The 19414-nt window shown below is 32.8% G+C and overlaps 1 protein-coding gene across 5 annotated transcripts in view; it reads left to right on the top strand.

Moving 5' to 3' along the window:
* The window catches only part of DMD (dystrophin), a 2389494-nt gene that overhangs the window by 889084 nt on the left and 1480996 nt on the right, over positions 1–19414 (top strand). For all 5 annotated transcript variants that reach the window (XM_055564496.1, XM_055564495.1, XM_055564498.1 and 2 more), the window contains 2 exons: positions 7870–7957; positions 18984–19225. In XM_055564496.1, coding sequence (XP_055420471.1) covers positions 7870–7957; positions 18984–19225 — 330 coding nt within the window. The remainder of the gene's footprint in view (positions 1–7869; positions 7958–18983; positions 19226–19414) is intronic.

The following is a 19414-nucleotide window of genomic DNA, read 5'->3' on the forward strand; positions in this document are numbered from 1 at the left end:
CAGGTGTGTTTCTGGTAGCCTTTGTCTGAAAGCCATTGACTAAGTCAGTCTTCATGTTGCCTTTATGAGGGCTACCATGACCTAATTCCTTTTTACTTATCCAGAGTGATTTATGACCGTTGTTACATTTATTATAGTGTTGGTTTCTGGAAACCAGAAACTTACTCTGACTTTTTTTTTTTTCCCCCTGTTTGTTTTGATTTGGCTTAGTTTGGTTTTGGTATCGCAGTATGTAATCTAGTGCCTGATATTTAATCTAATTAATGTTTCACTATGTGAGTAAGTGATTTTTTTTCAGTTTTGCAGACACATTTTAAGTCAGGCTCTGCTACCAATATGAAGGATATAACATCTTCCGAATAAACATTTGAGTGAATAAATTACTTTTTCTGTCAAAGGGTAAAACTTCATTATAGAATCTTAAGTGAAAAGAAAATTAATTGCTTCTATAGTCAGAGTAGGACTCTGGGGAATGTGGAACTGACTTTCATATTAATTAGAGAAGATGTCATGAAAGGAGGCGTCTTTTAAAGAGATGCTGGTAAGGAGGAGGAAAAGAGGTTGTAAGTGTTTTTAATCAGCTTATTGAAGAACTAGTAAACGTCTCTTTTCTGTATACTTTGCTTAGAACTTATGCTGATTATGTTTCATTTTTTCTTTATAATACAACGAAATTGCCTTTTTGATCAATTATCTTATTTTTTGAATTATAATTTACATCCACTATTATATTAGTTTCATGTGTCCAGCACAGTGATTTGAATTGTCTTTTATTTTGCACTTGAAGGTATACACTTTAGAATTCATAATTTCCTGATGAGCTGTAAGAATTTTTGTGAGCATATTATATATTTGAAAATGAACAATACATTACTCATAGAATGGTCCACTGATGCCTTTTTTACTTGAATTTTGTGTACTAGATACTTTAGATTCTGAGTAGTAGCTTCTAAACATAGGATCACATTCAGAGTATATACTGACTAATGTATTATTCTCTGAGAGAAAATTATTTCACAACTGTGTTCTATTATAAAAAGGAAAAAATTAAAATTAAAATATTGTATACATATCACTCATATATATGCATAGGCTTACATATATGATAAACAGATATTAAGGAACACACATGCAGAAAAGCTGGATGAGGCTCTACAGGAAGAAAGATTAGAAAAAGCTCATATGTCAAGGGCAGACATGATTTCATGAATAAGGTGATTTTAAATAGGTTGTTTAGTTATCAGTACTTAATGTTATAAGAAGCATTGTACCTGGAAAGAAGAATATTGGAGCCTTTCATATTCTGTATAGTAGTGAGGGCTAAAAGCTAACTATAGATATTTGGACTAACATTGAAGATGAAATGTATGTAAGAAAATGGGTGTCATCCTTATCATTCAGATGATGCTCTTGGCCTTAAAACAAGGAGAAAGTTTATACACACACACACACACACACACACACATTAAAGAGATGCTGGTAAGAAGGAGGACAAGAGGTTGTAAGTGTTTTTAATCAGCTTATTGAAGAACTAGTAAACTTCTCTTTTCTGTGTACTACATGTCCTCCTTTTTACTAGCATCTCTCTAATGTTTTTATTTAGTCACTAAGCTGTATCCGACTCTTGTGACGCCATGGACTGTAGCCCTCAAGGCTCCTCTGTCCATGAGATTTCAAAGGCAAAAATGGTGGAGTGGGTTGCCATTTCTTCTCCAGGGGATCTTCCCGACCCAGGGAACAAACCCAGGTGTCCTGCATGGCAGGCAGATTCTTTACCTACTGAGCCACCAGGCAGCCCATATATTTATGTGTAAAAAATATATATATATATATATGTGTGTGTGTGTGTGTGTGTGTGTGTGTGTGTGTGTGTAAGAGGGAGGGAGAGAGAGAGGGAAAGAAAGAGATTGACTGATTGATTGATTTAGAACCATGGAAGAGGAAGAAAGAGTGAAGATGCTGAAACATTTGAGAAAATCTGAGAAAAAAGTAATCTCCAAAATTTTTGAGACCACTGAAATGTTGTTACACTTATTCTCTAGTGGGTAACAAAACATTCCGACATGCCAGCATAGCCAAAGATTTTGTATAGTCTGAAAATTCAGGAATAACTTCGAGTACTTGAAAATATGATACTCTGTACTTGCCAAATGGAATTACTACTGAGTCCAGAGAACCCTGATTAGTATCATAGTCAAGAAACATTCCTTTGTCTTTTGTTCAGTATCAGTTCTCCATTTTACAGTCTCCAGTAAGAATTTAGGATCGTGATCCTTATGAGGTTGGTGTCTCTGTTGCCTTGCTATTTCCTTTCATTTAAATTAAATTCAGCATTGTCTAGTCTCATAATTTTATGTCACTTTTTCCTGGAGTCCAGGATATCTTAGCAAAGATGCCAAAAATGTTTCCTGAGTTTTGTTTGGTAGGCTGTTGTCAGGAGTTTATACTCGGCTCTTTTTTTTTAATATGTTATTTTCTTCATTATATTGCAAGTACCAAGGTGAGATTCTATTGTTTTAACTTGGTGAACTTTACATAGTACTCTTTGTTTTCTGTTTGAGCCATTGTTTATTCCTGTTATCAGGACTTCATAACAAATCTGTTGGAGAGAGAATTGTTGTGCACAACTCTCAATCTAACCTAAAGTTTCCAGGAGACTTTTAAACTGAATCCGGCTTTACTTTTCAGAGCTTGTAGCCCCTAAACCCCTGGGATGGTTGTTTGACCACTGTATGTACAGCTACCAGGATTTGTTATGTATGTACACCTTCTTAGAGATTTTGAACTGAGGGTGGGTGGTAGAGACCATAACATTGTATATGGAGGTATTATGCTATGATAGACCTCACTTTTTTATGCATCTATCGTATACCAGATCCTGTTCTAGGCACTGGAGATAGCACAAAGAAGGGAATGCATAAGGATACATGATCTACAGTTGATATGCCTGTGGGGAAGATGGAAATTAAGCAGATTAATATAGGATGTTACTGATAAATGCCAAAGATGACAATGAAGTAGGAAGAGAGCTGAGAAGTGTATGTGTGTGTGTAGATAGAGTAGCAGTTGAAAGCCTCACTGGAAAGGTACCATTTAATAAAGATTTAAAGGTAGTGAAGAATGGACACATACCCGAGATTGGAGCATTTAAGGCAGAGAGAAGGGTAAATGCACAGACGGAGGAGGTAAGAGAGTGCCTAGAGGATGAGAGAGTAACAAACACTATGTCTGGGGCTGAAATAGGTGTTGAGTAACAGAAGAGGTCAGAGAGGGTAGGGAGATGAAGGTTGGGTGACATGGTTAGGCTTTGAGCTTTTGCTCTGTGTGAGAAGGGAACTTCTGGAGAGTGGGCTGGCTTCCTCTGTCATCTCTGTTGAGAGTGTATCATTAGGGGGCAAAGGCAGGAGTAGAAATACCATTTAGTAGGTTATTCTGAAACATCCAGACTCGTGAGAGATGATGGGGGTCTTTTGACTAGTGCAGTAGTAGTGAGTACAGTTGCAACATCACTTTCTGGATGTGTTTTGAGGTGAGTCAGTAGGATTTTCTGATGGATTGCCTGTGGGGTTTGAGATAAAGAGTCAAGAAGGATACAAAGTCATTGGACTGAACGAATGTAAATATAGCTGAGTCCGAGAACATGCTAAATGTAGAGGTCTGGGAGATGAGGAACCAGCATAACAGACTGAGTAAGGCAGTCTTTGAGGTTGGAGGAAGTGTGTGCTCATAGTCTAGGAAGTCACATCAGTATTCCCAAGAAGAGGACTGGTCTGAACCAAATTATCCTGATAAGTAAGTTGAGGACTGAAAATCAACCAGTGACACTTTCTGAGTGTCAGACAGCAGAAAGCAGTGGGGACAGCCTTTGAACCAACTGAGAACAGAATGACTTCAAACTTTTGATTACCTTCATTCCTGTCTCTTTGCTACCCTACATTTTTTCATTTTATTTTTAGTCAACCATCTATAGCTGTGTATTAAATGAAAGTTGCTGGACTCTTCACTAACATCTTCATACTTCTCAAGGCACATTTGTGCCAGTATTTCTCTTTATTTTCCAATATTCCTCTTTAAAGTGATGTAACTTATCAGAACTCAGGTATCATGTAAACATGGACGAATATGAAGAGGCTATTAAACAGCTTCTTAAATCTGTATCTCTATGCCTCAGTTACTCAGTTTGCATGGAATATACATTGCCTATGGAGTATAGTAATTGGGTTGTACACCGCTGCCAGCCAGCTTACAGACTGTCAAGTGTACATATCAAGTGACCAGGCATTCCTTCTGATACCTTGGTGCCCATGCTGCATTAATATTTTGAATACCATCTCTGATGACTTCCAAACTATCAGGTTATCTTTACTGTGAGTTGGAATCACATCTGTTCAAATCTGCTTGATTCATCTTCATTGAAATACCTCTAGAAGCAGCAGAGTATGTTTGAAAGAGACCTTAACTTGTAATTAGATCATCAGGGGTCTAAAGCTTTCTACTTCTGTGATCTTTTTTTGTTGTTGGTGGTTTGTTTTTGGCCGTGCCGGGAAGCTTGTGGGATCTTAGTTCCCTGACCAAGGATCAAATCTGTGCCCCCAGCAATGGAAGCACAATGTCCTAACAATTGTACCACCAAGGAATTCCCGTTACCTCTGTGATCTTGGATATTTGATAATCTTATTGGCGCTCAGTTTTATCTTGTGTAAAATAGGAGAAAATAATGCTGATTCTATCTGATAGAATTACTATGAAGCACATATAAAATAATGCACATGCACAGTAATTTGGTACACAGGGTTAGGCACTCCATTTTTTCTCATGGTTATGTCAGTGTTTTCAAATCTTTCACAAATTTCTCTGTGTCTTGCTTTCCTCCTCTGTCAAAATGGGAGAGTGTACCTACTCCAGAGATTATTGTTTTGTTGTGGTGATGATGCTGGTTATTGTTACATAAATTAGAACAATTGGAATAATATGGCTAACCAAGCAAGGTTTATTTAACCTCAAATATTGCCCCCAAGATATTCAGTTATCTTTGTCTCTCTGTTAGTAATACTAATTGATTATTCCATTAGATGCTTAGAATAAAGAGATAATGATTATGACATTTGGAAGGTCATTAATAATTTCATTATTTATAAAGACAACTTGTTATTCTGATTCTACTCTTTATATAATTTCATATATTAAAAAAAACTCAATGTAGATAAAATAGACGCTACTCTGATAGAAAATGGTAATTCGAAAACTGTTGAAGTTGAAGAACACAGCTTGTTCTTATTGTCCTTGTCATTTTGTTATAGTACAAGTATTTATTTTCTCTTTTTTTTTTAACTGATGTAGTTAAAATTTGAGACACCTCAAATCCTGCTGTAGCTCTTGATAGTGGGAGTATTTGAGTGTCATATATTTACTTAGAATACGCTTATTTTTCTCTCTTATTTTTCTCTGAGTCCTTTGCAAAGACCATTTATCTTTTAATAGAGAATAAATTTAAAGTATTAGGAAACATGGCAATTAGATGCGAAGGACAGAGAATTTAGAAGACAAAACTTGAGAATTAAGAAAAAGTGAATTTTAGAGCCTCGTCTATGTTCTTATCTTTAGCAGTGTATTGTGGCTCCTTTATTTTCATGGACTTTTCAGTTCAAGTAGCAAGCTAGAACCTTCCATGGTTGTGCACATGCTTTTGTAAACAATTCAGTAATGTCTTTGTGAAACTGACTTTCAAGATAACCCAGAAGTTTCACCTGCTAATTGATGTGGGATCCTGGGAACATATAAATCCCCAAGCACCACAGTCTGTGTACTTAGAAATTTTCAAGTAGAATCCAAGATACTAAAATGTTTCTATATCCTTTGGAGTTTTGGTACTAATTACATGACACTGTGTTCTCATTTGCTGCCCTTGATGTCATAATTTAAAGTGTTTATATTCCAGCTAGGCTATAAATACTTTTATAAAAAGGACTGACATTTTATAGTATTTTATTTCACTTTTCTAAATTTGATTAGTTTTAATGTATGTTACCTTTTTTCCTGATTGGATGTATTCTATTATCTATCAGCTCTTTTAGAATTTTGCTCTCTTTGACCTTGAATCCAATAATCCTAGTTCATGGAACTCTTTTTAAAATAAATTTAAATAACTCTATTCACTTGTGACTACTTCTTTAAATTGGAGAATCTTTTAAAATATTTAAAAAAATATATGGATTATTTTATGAGCATTCCCAGCATTTGATATGCTTGGAGAATTGTCCAATTTAGATGATTACTTACTTATCTGAAAGTATTTTTAGTGTTGTCATATTGTTTGTGTCTATACTTATGTCTGCATATCTAGATCTGTGTGTCTGTCTTTAACTCTTTGCTTTCAGAGGGAAGACACTAGATCTGCACTCTGCAATTACAGTTGAGACATTGTAGCTTTTAAAATTTAAGTCAACTTAGATTAAATTAAAAGTTAATATACCCAGTTGTATTTGCCATGTTTCAAGCGCTCAGTAAACAAACATATGTGGCTAGTGGGATGCAGATACAAACTCTGTCCATTCTTGCTGAAAGTTCTATCGAACAATGCTCCTCAGAGTGTGCATGTATCTATTATATGCTTCCCACCTGTACTCCAATATTAAAATCTGGAATATTTGTTTAAATGCCTATAAATCTAAAAGCTTTACAAAACAGTCTGATGTATAAAAACCTGCTGCCACAAACTCAAGTGAAATCTTTGTATAAGGCGACTATTAAATCATAGAAGTATTGCTCTCATTATATGTTTAATATACTATAGCTTGTTTTTTCTGCAGATGCTTTCAGGACATATAACATTGTTATAGCTATAGCTTTTTTTTTTCTTTTCCTTTTTAATTTTCTTTTATTTTTAAACTTTACAATATTGTATTAGTTTTGCCAAATATCGAAATGAATCTTCCACAGGTATACCTGTGTTCCCCATCCTGAACCCTCCTCCCTCCTCCCTCCTCCCTCCCCATACCCTCCCTCTGGGTCGTCCCAGTGCACCAGCCCCAAGCATCCACTATCGTGCATTGAACCTGGACTGGTGACTCGTTTCATACATAATATTATACATGTTTCAATGCCAATAATGACTATAGTAGTATAGTTCTACTGCATGATAGCTTAGAATTGATGTCTCTGTAGAGACATTATTTGCTAAGCTCAACAGTATCAAATATTACATTTTGTTAAGTTACTGTGTTTCTGTTGTTTAAAAGTTAACTTTGGTTAGGAGAAATGAGCAAAGGGATTTAGGAAACTATGAAACTCAATTTCTTTTTCCTTGAAATGGGAGTACTTTGGCAATTTTAGAAAAATTAACCTGCAGCCTTATATTTAGATAAATATGGGTTTTTTTCCCACTAAATGATTTATGCTAGTATACTTTTTCCCATTGTGTATACTTATTGTATTGTCTGTTTTATTTTTAATAAAGAATATATACTGATGTTATTAGGAACAATTTCAGTGGTGTATTTTTAAAAGGTAAATTCTACTTTAATGATCTAACACTTTATCGTTTCATGGTTTGTTATGATTTGACTTTGGTTCCTTTGGGGGGGGGCAGTCTTAACTTATAATGCTTCAGAAACTATTAGGTAAAAAATGTTAACAGTAGACATCTTATTTTTATTTTTTTTAAGAAGCAACTCAGTATGAAAATGACTTGTGCTTCGTTGCCATTTTGATGCATCTATTGCCAAGAACTTGAGAAAAATATCTTTAGATTCTCATGATAAACTGACAGAGTGAAATATCTTAAGGCTTGAAAGGGCAAGTAGAAGTTATAATTACTATGTAGTTTCACAATCCTTGTACTGAATACTCACCTTTGCTATCATGCTGCAGGCCATAGAGCGAGAAAAAGCCGAGAAGTTCAGAAAACTGCAAGATGCCAGCAGAACAGCTCAGGCCCTGGTGGAACAGATGGTGAATGGTAATTACACGGAGTTGATTTAGATAATCTTCTTAGGGATTTGATAAACACATAGGTTCATATTTATCAGCTGAATTATATCAGACAAGCACTTCCTGAATGAAAATTTAAAGTGAGTTTGTGAGCTTTTTATTATTGTTTCTTAATGCAAAGCAAATTATTTGAGGAAATTCAACTTTGAGTCCAATGGAAGAAAATGAGATGTGGTAGAATATTTTATTAGTCTGTTGCTGAGAAATCAATTTTAGTGCCAAGTCTGCTTACATTTGTCCAAATGATTTAAGAAAACAAGATTTGCAGAAATAAATGGAAATGTAAGCAATCATATGATATATGTAAAGTAATTATAATCAGATTTAAAATAATTTTGAAATATATTTTTCCCATACCTATTTGCTAATAATATATATGACATTTTCTGTGTTGTTTTCATTTTTTAACTTATTAAAAAAAAAAAAGGTCTCCTAAGGGAAACTTTTTTTTACTTCAATTATTTTGAGGTAAAGGTGCAAAGGTAACAAAACAAATTTTAAATGAATTAAAATTAATTTTTGCTAACACTTGGTACCCCAAAAGCTGTCTGAACAAAATGCTATTGATGTCAATTATAAACAAAGTTCTTTCCAGTTGTCATTGTTATACTACCGTATTCATTTCTAGGTGTAAGTAGTTTATGAAAATCAGCGTGTGTATGTGCTTAGTCACTCATTCGTGTCTGACTCTTTGTGACTCCATGGACTGTAGCCTGCCAGGCTCCCCTGTCCCTATAATGCTATTTCCAAACAAGGTTATTTTTTTAAGAATATGTTTATAAGAATATAAAAATCAAATGTCACAAATGTTTTTGTTAGGCATGTCACCTTTTTCCAGTACCTGCCTGCATTCTGAGGCATAAATTCTGTGTTTGAATTATTTTTGCTTTAATTGCCATGTTGGCATTAAAAAATTCAATGATCTTCCTAGGAAATAAATTCATTTTCTCCTTCTAGTGGGTCTCCTGACTATATTTGGTTAAAAATAAAAGCAAGCAAATATGACAGCTGACGGTTGGGTTAACAAGTTAAAGAATATATAAAAGATGCAAAATACAAAAAATATAGTTGTTTAGATACATGTTTGCTGGGCAGTTTAACTGATGAGTTTGACAACAGCATATTCATATTACATAAAATTATATGATCTAAAAATATCCTTATACTGTTATATAATTTCCCCCTGGTAACTGCATTATCACTTTTTCATTTTTATAATCTGATATAAAACCTATACTTTTACATGGTCTCTACTTTAAATGGCCTTGGTTCATAATCAAACATAAAGCAGACCTTAACTCAGATTATCTGATAGTAGTATACACTGAATTACTCAAAAAATAGAACCCACCTGCCAATGCAGGAGACTTAAGAGATGCAAGTTTGATCCCTGGGTTGGCAAGATCCCCTGGAGAAGGAAATGGCAACCCACTCCAATATTCTTGCCTGGGAAATCCCATGGACAGAGAAGCCTGGTGGGCTATAGTCCATGGGGCTGCAAAGATTTAGACACGACTGAATGACTAAACTAAAAAAATAAGTTAAAATTTAGAAATTAAGTAATGATGTTTTTAAATTGAAATGATATGCAGGGTTAAAGGGCTTACCAGGCGACTCAGCAGTAAAGAATCTGTCTACAAGGCAGAAGATGCAGGAGATGCCACAGATTCAATCCCTGGGTCCAGAAGATCCTCTGGAGGAGGCTATAAGCAACCCAGTCCAGTATTCTTGCCTTGGAGAATCCCATGGACAGAGGAGCCTGTCAGGCTACAGTTCATAGGGTCACACAGAGTCACACACTACTGAAGCAACTGAACACACATGCATGGGTTAAAATGATCATATGATTAGTGATAACATCATTTTCTAGATTATTGCCCTCATAGCTCAAAATTTTGGAAGCATGAAGAAAAATCATGATCTATACTAGGTCTTTAATAAATATTAATTGGCCGATTAAATTCTATTTAGCAAAGCAAAATTAAGGCAGTAATTGAGATAACGACATTGGTAATTTCAGTCAGAAAATAACATTTCTGAAGGAAAATTCTAATTTCTGTACAATGCAAAGAGCAGTAAGGGATAGGGAGTGTGATTTGAGACATTCCTCATTGGATGACTATATTGACCAAATTTTAAGCTTCTCATGTGTTCTGTTAATGACTATTTGGTATAAGTGATACATAATTAATTTCAGATTTGAGCTATAAATAGAGCATAGATCTACTTTGCTCCATTCAAACAATTTACATAATTACTAAAAAGTACACTCAAAGATTCTAACTTATCATTTTGTTATTGCTTAGTGTTTTTTTTAAGCAATTGTGCAAGTTGTGAGTTAAGCCAGACATGCAGTAAGTGCTTGGAGTACCTCTCTAGGTATATTTCAGAGGAACCCCCAATCCTAAATTGCAGCTGCTCCACCAACATAGAACCAAATGCTAGAGTATACTGATGTGGTTCATGAAGTTGAAAGACACACTGAAGTTTCTCTAAACCAGATTTCTCAACAGTTATCTCAGTAAAGCTCTTAAATTTGCAAGTTAAGAATTTCCTTTCCCAAGTGTGACTATGGAGTGTAATAAAATTCATAACCATATAAAACACATCCTTGTTTTTATTTATAGAAAGGAAAAAGAGAGCTGAATCATGGTACTTCATTTATGATCCCATGTAAATATCTATTCCTTTAACCACATATGTTGTCCTTAAAAGTTAAGATAAAGGCAGATCATTCTTATATGATGTTATAACTATATCCAAGTAATACTAATATATATATACATTAAATATTTGATTCCCCATGATAGCAACACCTAACATATATTCATAATTTAAAATATGTATGGAGATAAGCATAAATATAGCTATTATATTTTAAAGAAAGCATTCCATAACTATATGTGTGTGTGTACACACACATAGGAAACTGAATTTTTAAATAAAATAATTTATCATAAGATTAGAGCATGTTTAAAGTATCTAAAATGATTTTGGAACTCTTTTACCTTCAGAATGAAACTCTAAGACTTGCAAAAAAAGATTCCTCAATGCTTATAGTTTACATCAGTTTTGACCCCAAATGGTATATTTCCAAACATATTTCCAAATCAGTTTTGGCCATATCTAAGTATCTACTGAAAGCATGAAGTTTTAGTACCACTTAAGAAATGCAAAAGACAAGTATCTGTTAGTCCTGAAGGCATTTGCCGAATCAATTTAAGAAAGGCGCTGAGAAACAGGGAGTGAGGTAGTGTCTCAAAATGGTTAAAAATACAGAGATTATTACCATGACGCCAATATTGAAGAAACTGCTTTCATTTGATGTTGCAAAGTTGTGCTAAAAATCAATTGTATGTCCTGAAAACACTGTTTCTCATAACACATGTTTAGTTTTGCAGGGTTAAATAGAAATTATGATCAATTAGAAGATAATTTTCATTTTGGCTGCATCTTATCAAATGCCAAGTGTTATAAGCAGAATATTATAATACAGTTGCTATTAAATATTTTAAGTTTTAATATCAACTATATTATGAATTTTTAAGTAGAATGATGTATACTTGAATAATATGCAGGAATTTAGTAAGAGATTCTTATTCATTCATTTGCGACCTTTTTTTAAATCAAAAAGTTTGCATAAATTATTTGTATACATCAAAGCTATACATGAACATTTTCCTCTTAAGTGTATCAGTTCTTTTAGAAGACTATAAAGGATCTTCATGCTCAGAATGGACTCAAAACGGAGGCTACAGTGATACTAAAAGGGAGAATGTTATATAAAATGTTAATTTCTGGGATTTTGACATGGAATTTTGATATAACTTTGATTTATCTATTTAACTGTTTCTTTTAATTAACACTGAATTTATTGCTCCTGTATCAAAATCAGTTGATCAGATAAGTATGGGGGATAGTGTTATAGTGTTGAATAGTGGAGAGCTCTTCATCTTGTTGGAAAAATTTTTCACAGATAGAATCTTTATGAAGTTTATTGTCACTATATAAGATTAGTATCATAGCCTTAGTCTGTATAAATTATTCACATCCTAGAACTTTAATGAGAGTAAGTGAGAGATGAAATTGGGTACCTAGTGATCTACTTATGTTTCCTGTAATTGTGATATTCTGAGAAGGGGAATTTCCAGATTTTTATTTATTTAAATTAAAACAATATACAATATGGACCCTCTTTAATGTTTATTTTTATATTAATTTAAATACAAAATGATATAAACTAATTAAAATTTTAGAAAATTTTAGCTATTAAATATCAAGAATCTTGCTATCATATCAGTAATATAGATTATTAATAAACACAGGTTTCAAATATTTTATTTTGAACAGCTTTTTAACTCATTTGCATAACTTTAGAGCAAAAGCTTTTCATTGTTTGAATGAGATTATGGGACTTCAGGAGAGTCTAGAACAGTTTTATGCCTAAAAATATGCTTACTTCATTTTTATCTGTTTAGCATTAGACTTCATTTTTAATTCTTTTTGTAAAATAATGTTCTTGCATCAAATATTTAGTCTCCTTTTCAGTCAGATATAACAAAAAAAGACCCTGGTTTTGATAAATTATTTTCCTTTATTAATATTGAAATACTAAATTGAATTGACATTACCAAAATGTTGCATCAAAACATTACTAATATAGAAATTACCAAAATGTTGCATCAAAACATTCATTTAAAAACTTAAAATGGTTTTACCACAATTTCCAGAGGAGATCCTATAATTATCTAATAGGGTTAGTAATGTTTTCTACATTAAATTGTGCTTCACTTTCAATTTCTAATTGTAGTTTTCTATGTGTTAATTAAGAGCCTGAAGACAATCACATTAAGGAAATGTTTAAATAAAAGTAGTAATTATTAGTATATTAGACTAAAAGAACATTTCAAAGCCATCATCCCATGAGTGTTAGATTATAGTATTTAAGGTAAAACCTAATAGTAAGTCTGCTAAGTATCATAATTACACAGACAAGGGCTCCTCTTATCCATAATATTAAGTATGGAACTGTATTTTTAGTATTTTGGTTTATAGTTCATTAAATACTTTAAAATGAATGATGTCATTTGAATTTGGGCAAAACTTTGTCAGATGGGTAAGGGCAAGCATTAGGTCAGTTTGACTCACCTCAAAGGCAAACCTCTCATTATCTTTTCACATCACTGTGAAGTATTTTCAGAGGCAATAACTATTCTAATTGTATATTTTAATGGAAAGTGATTTTGTAGCTGCTCTGTATATCAATGGGGCATGGAAATGGTACTGTTTGCAGCGGTCCAGCCCCTCCATCATGAATGAGTAGCTTTCCACGGTTGTACTCATTTCCTCTTCTCTTATTATTTTCTGAGTTCTGGGCAGCTTGATTTATGTTTCCTGTTTTTCCACGTGACACTTGGGATAATGGTCTACACAGAGTTCACAGTCAATAAATGTTGTTAATTGACAGGCACATTTTTCTTTGTTTGACTTTAATCTCCAAAGGAAGAGACTCAGTTCCTGGTATGTGTGTCTGTGTGTGTCTCTGTGTGTCTGTGAGTGTAGTGTGTGAAGGGAGGAAATTAAAGAGGTCACTGTTGTGGAAAATTAGTTACAAAAGCAAATACGAGTAGAGATCTGACTTTTTTCTTCTGAAAAAAGGAAAATTAGGGTAAAACCTAATAGTCTGCTAAATATCATAATTACACAGACAAGGGCTCCTCTTATCCATAATATTAAGTATGGAACTGTATTTTTAGTATTTTGGTTTATAGTTCATTAAATACTTTAAAATGTAAATACTTTAAATGTAAATACTTTTACCTTAATTTTCAGTGCTGTTTAGAAAAAGAAAAAAATGAAAAATGTTATATTTGTAAATGTATATATTAGATTTATTAGGGGCATGAATTTTATGCACAACCTATTTTTTAAAGCTATTATTTTTTAAAACAAGATGATGTGGCAGTTGTATAAAAGTTAGCGTCATCAGAAAACACCCTAGAATTAGTCTATAATACCCAGACCTTATTTTCATGGACTCTGATTAAGTTTCAATTACATTTTAGGCTGTTATATTAAATGCCAAATGGATTTGTAATGACCCTCACTTAATATGCAACAAAAACAGGAGACTATTAGCAACTTTATTTTAAGTTTTCACTCCAAATATTCTTCTAACTCAAGAGCTCTGAAAACACAGGTTTTGTATTATTCTACCCTGGCTTCATGGCTAATGATGAATATACTTGATGAGGAATACTTCACTTTAAGTGGCAGTTTTGAAGTACTTGCATGGAAGGTGGTGCACAATTAAAATTATTCTAACAGTCTGTTATGCACTGTATACAAGTAATAAAATTAATGGATGCACTTCAAGTAATGATCCATTTCCTCTGGGTGCAATATATTTATTCATAGACTATTTCAGGGGTTGTTTAGAATATGAAATGTGAATGGATTATGATCCATTATCCCTGAGATTCTAATGTGCTACTATGAAATGGTTTCCATAAGTATTGTTCATAATGCCTGGTGAGTTAATGTTTGTGTTCTTAAGTAGCTAAGAAAAAATTAAAAAAAACAGATGCTCAAACAGTTGATACTTAAAACTTTGCAGGTATCTGCACTTATAAACTTTCTTGAAACTGAAAATTTTTCAGTTAAGAAGCATAATTCTATGAAATGCACATAAAAAATTATATTGAATAATAAAATTATTCACATGGGAGTATTTGCTGAGGAAACAGTACCTTTATTTATTCTGAAAAGTTTTAAGGGACTTTTTCATAATCTCATTACTAGTAGTAGATAATAGATGGCCAATTAATTCATGAAGTTGAAGTAATAACATTTACAATTTTAGTTGATCCCTCCTCCAAGGGATCAAATTCGAAGGAAAAGAGAATGCCTGGGTCTCTGTATTTGGCTTTTCGCATCTACGACTATTGCTCCCCTAGTGTTTGTATTTGTATGAAGTAGGCTATTGATTTGGTGTTGGGCAAGTTCACAGGTAAAGTGTGTTCATTTTGTACCTACTCTAAGCTGAGAATTCTATCAGATACTTCCAGTGGAGACATTTTTCTTAGGAGATTTTATAGTTTAGAAAGACAGGATATATTGTAGTTGAGCAGGAAGCATATTCGTATATGAATTAATACAGTATTTCCATATAAAGCCTTAATAATAAAATGTCTGATTTTCTGCAGTCAAAATCATATATTATTCAATGACATGTAGAAATTTCTGTTTTTAACTTTTGGCATGGCTATACTTTGTAACTTGAATTTCAAATGATTATAAATTTATGACCGATTATTCCAAGATTCCCTAATAAGCTCTTATGTATTCATTGCTGATTGATATGATTTCTTATAAAATGTATAAATATACTTCATTCCATATTAGTGCCATATTAAATAAAATTACTACTATCTTTAAAAAATATTTATTATTTTTCACAAATGATCTTTTTTAATCATTAAAAACTCCTCCTGTCCCTAATTTCACCATTTGAAAGATATGATCTCTTTTCCTTGTTTCCTATAGGTTCTTTTTTCATTTCTTTATATTAACATTGACTAATATTTATTGGTTGCCTGGTATATGTCATGTTTGGTGTAACAATTCACACATGTTAACTCAGAACCCTGATAGGTGTTCTATGAAGTCAGTTGTATTTTTTAAAATTTTTATTTTATATTGGAGTATAGTTGATTAACAGTGTTGTGTTACTTTCAGGTATACAGCAGAGTGATTTGGTTATATGTATACACGTGTCTATTTTTTTTCCAGCTTCTTTTCCCACTTAGAGTACTACAGAGTATTGAGCAGAGTTCCCTGTGCTATACAGTAGGTCCTTGTCCGTTAACTATTTTATATACAGTAGTGTGTACATGTCAATCCTCATTCCATGGATGAAAAAAGTAAAGTCCAATATGAGTACTTAGCAGAACCAAGTTCACTCATTTAGTAAAGGGAGAGGTCAGATTTGAACTCAGGTGTGCCTAATACCAGAGCTCTTACTGTGAACTTTTGCCTGCCTTTACCATTTATCCTCGTAAGAGATCCTACTTGTACATGTTGTTATACTTTCATTCCCTTTATTCAGTTATAAAAGTCAGTATGCTTATTAGTGGAGAGTACTGTAGATTTCAAAGTGGAATGGTACTCAATTCACTTTTCCCATTTATATTAATTTCTTTTGAAGCAATGTTTAGCATTTGGACATATTTTAGGCATGGCATTGAACTGATAATTTCAGGTAATGATCAAGGACTCATTAAAGTCTATCTCTGGATTTTATTAGGTGCCATGGAACTTACTGATACTGAATTATAATTTAATTTGTATTTTGCTGATTAAATTAACATGTATTATTCATATGAAAATTAATTTATTATTTTTTTCCAATTGCTTAAGGGTTTTCATATGGTTGACCTCAGGAACAGTGAGACAATATTTTCTGTATTCCCTTATCATTTGGACTAATGCTAAATAAATTCACTCCAGCATCATTCCATCAGTACTTTTAGTTTACTTTAGCACCTCTTGTTTGTCTGTCATGGACTTGAAATACCAAGGACTCCCTTCTTCTAAGTGCTTATTCACATTTAATATATGCTGAAAATATTTCTCCTAAACATCTGGTCCTTTAGATCCATGGCACATTTTTGAGTCATTTTCTAACATAATTTACAGTTTCTACCCTGTGTATTTTTAAATTACTCCATTTCATTTTCCAGCAATATTATCAGCATTTTATCATAGTATTTTTCTCAGAATGAGTGCCTATATGACCAGACATTTGGATTCTTCTCTTATACTTTGCAACAAACATGATTTTATAACTATAGTTTCTTAGTGGCATCCCTCGGAACATATTTTGGTATAATTCTTGGTCACTGCTCAAAACCAAATTATCCCAAGCAGAATATCCCACGAAACATCCAGATGTCTCAATGTCTCAATAAAACCAGTTGTTTCCTTAACTATTACAAGGGTATTAGAGGAATAGTTTGCTCCTGCAAACCACAGGCTGCCTTTTATAGCTGTATATGTGGAAATGATATTTGTGGTTTGTTTTCTGCAGTGTCATCTTGAATAGTGTCAAACTCTGAAATTAGCGAAATTAGAGCTGTGTTTCAAATGAATTGAGAGATGTGGTTTGGCAGCATAGCATAATTACAACAAAATATAAATCAGAGTATCTGAGCAGAGAAAAGTAGAAGAGAATAAAATAATATAGTTGTTGACTTCAAATCCATGTTTTTTATTCTTTATAAAGAGTGAAAGCGGAGGCATGTACAAGTTAGCAGAACTTCAGGCCTCATATTTGCTAGAGATGGTCTTCAGACTTCTTAATAACTTACTGGTCTTTTAACTGAATCATATTATCAGAAAGTTGTATAAAATGGACATTCATAAAAGTAGATTCTCATGGACAAGTTGGTCTTCACTAGATCGCAATAGCCCCTTAAATACTTTAATCTAGAGGAAGACTCTTACACTGAGCTTATGATCTCTTTTGAGTCTGTGAATATATGTAGGAATAGGAAACATTTGAGTATTCAGTATTTCAGAAATATTAGGAAGTTATCAGTGCTATCATAGCTATGTTTTAATGTCCATATTATATTTAATATTTTTCTTTAGTGTAATTTATTAAAGAAGTTGCTATGTAAACAAATTGTGTGTGTAAGAACATTTACATGTTGTGAACTCTACAGAATTAATAATGTGATATTGCTGTACTCTCGTTAGTACAGCATCAGTTACATATTGGCATTAGTTACATATCACACTTTGAAAAAAAATTAAATGAGATGAAATTTGTTAAAAGACAACATATTCCGTAAGACATAGTAGGTTTTCTGGAAGGCTAAAGTTGATAAGGATATGGTTATGTTTCCATTTTGCCCTTGATATACTTTTTTCTGCTTGAGTATTTCTGTAGCTCATTTTCAAATATTCAGATCAACCTCCACATTTGTAAATGATGTGTAAATAATTCAAAAATCTTCTTATAATTAGAAAGATTTTTTTTTTCCTAATGCTTGTTTTCTTTCTTTGGACTTCTGTTCAGTCTGCTTATTTCTGGCCTTGTATAGCATAAACAGATAATTAAATTGATTTTTTTAAATACATGTTCACTTTTTACAAAATAGAAGTAGAGTCATGGATGTAGAAAGCAAACTTCTGGTTACTGGAGAATAAGAAGAGGAGAGGGATAATTTGGGAGATTGGAATTGACATATACACACTACTGTATATAAAATAGATAACTAATAAGAACCTGCTGTGTAGTGCAGGGAACTCTACTTAATACTTTGTAATGGCCTGCATGGGAAAAGAATCTAAAAGAGTGGATACATGTATATGTATAACTGATTCAGTTTGCTGTATACCTGAAACTAACACATCACTATAAATCAACTAGATGGCCAATAAAATTTTTAAAAAAGAAATTGGAAATTTAAAATTTTATGCCCATATTTTAATTAAAGACATGTATGACACAGTGATCAATAAAGGGAATTTAAACAAAAAATCCAAATAATAACAATTCAACTAATTGTAAATCTTTTTAAAAAGTAAAAATATGTTACTTTTTAGACATATAGTTTAATAATATACATGATATTTAACGTTTATTTGGAAATATCCAAAAAGTTATTTGACTGTAATCTTCCATCCCCCCCTCATAACTTTGTGCATTTTTTGTTTTTATTGAAATGTATTCTACTCTACTATATCTTATGTATCCTTATCTAGTACTTTGTTGTATTCATGTTCTTTGATAAAATGCAACTCCAGCAATTTGCAATCAACAATCAGAAATCATATTGATACTTCAGCTTCTTCAATAAATAAATGATTTATTTGAAATCATTCAGATGATGAATAGTTTTAAACTTGAGTCAACATTGGTTTTCAGATAATGTCTTTCAGTTTGTGGCTTCAGTGGATATATATATTTGTTAAATCTGTCTTTCTAGAGGGTGTTAATGCTGACAGTATCAAACAAGCCTCAGAACAACTGAACAGCCGGTGGATCGAGTTCTGCCAATTGCTAAGTGAGAGACTTAACTGGCTGGAATATCAGAACATCGTCATCGCTTTCTATAATCAGCTACAACAATTGGAGCAGATGACAACTACTGCAGAAAACTGGTTGAAAACTCAACCCACTACCCCATCAGAGCCAACAGCAGTTAAAAGCCAGTTAAAAAATTGTAAGGTAAGAATCTTTGCTCCTATTTGGAGCATCATAAATAGGACTTTCTTAGAAATTTCCAGAAGAATAGAAGAGTACTTAATGATAAAATTTTCCTTTTATGGGTTTAGTGAAACACAGTAAAGATTAAAATAAATGTGAAGAAAATCATTTTAAATAGGTAACATATGGATACCTGAGTCCTGCAAGCTT

Source organism: Bubalus kerabau, chromosome X, assembly GCF_029407905.1.
Source record: "Bubalus kerabau isolate K-KA32 ecotype Philippines breed swamp buffalo chromosome X, PCC_UOA_SB_1v2, whole genome shotgun sequence".
NCBI lineage: Eukaryota > Metazoa > Chordata > Mammalia > Artiodactyla > Bovidae > Bubalus > Bubalus kerabau.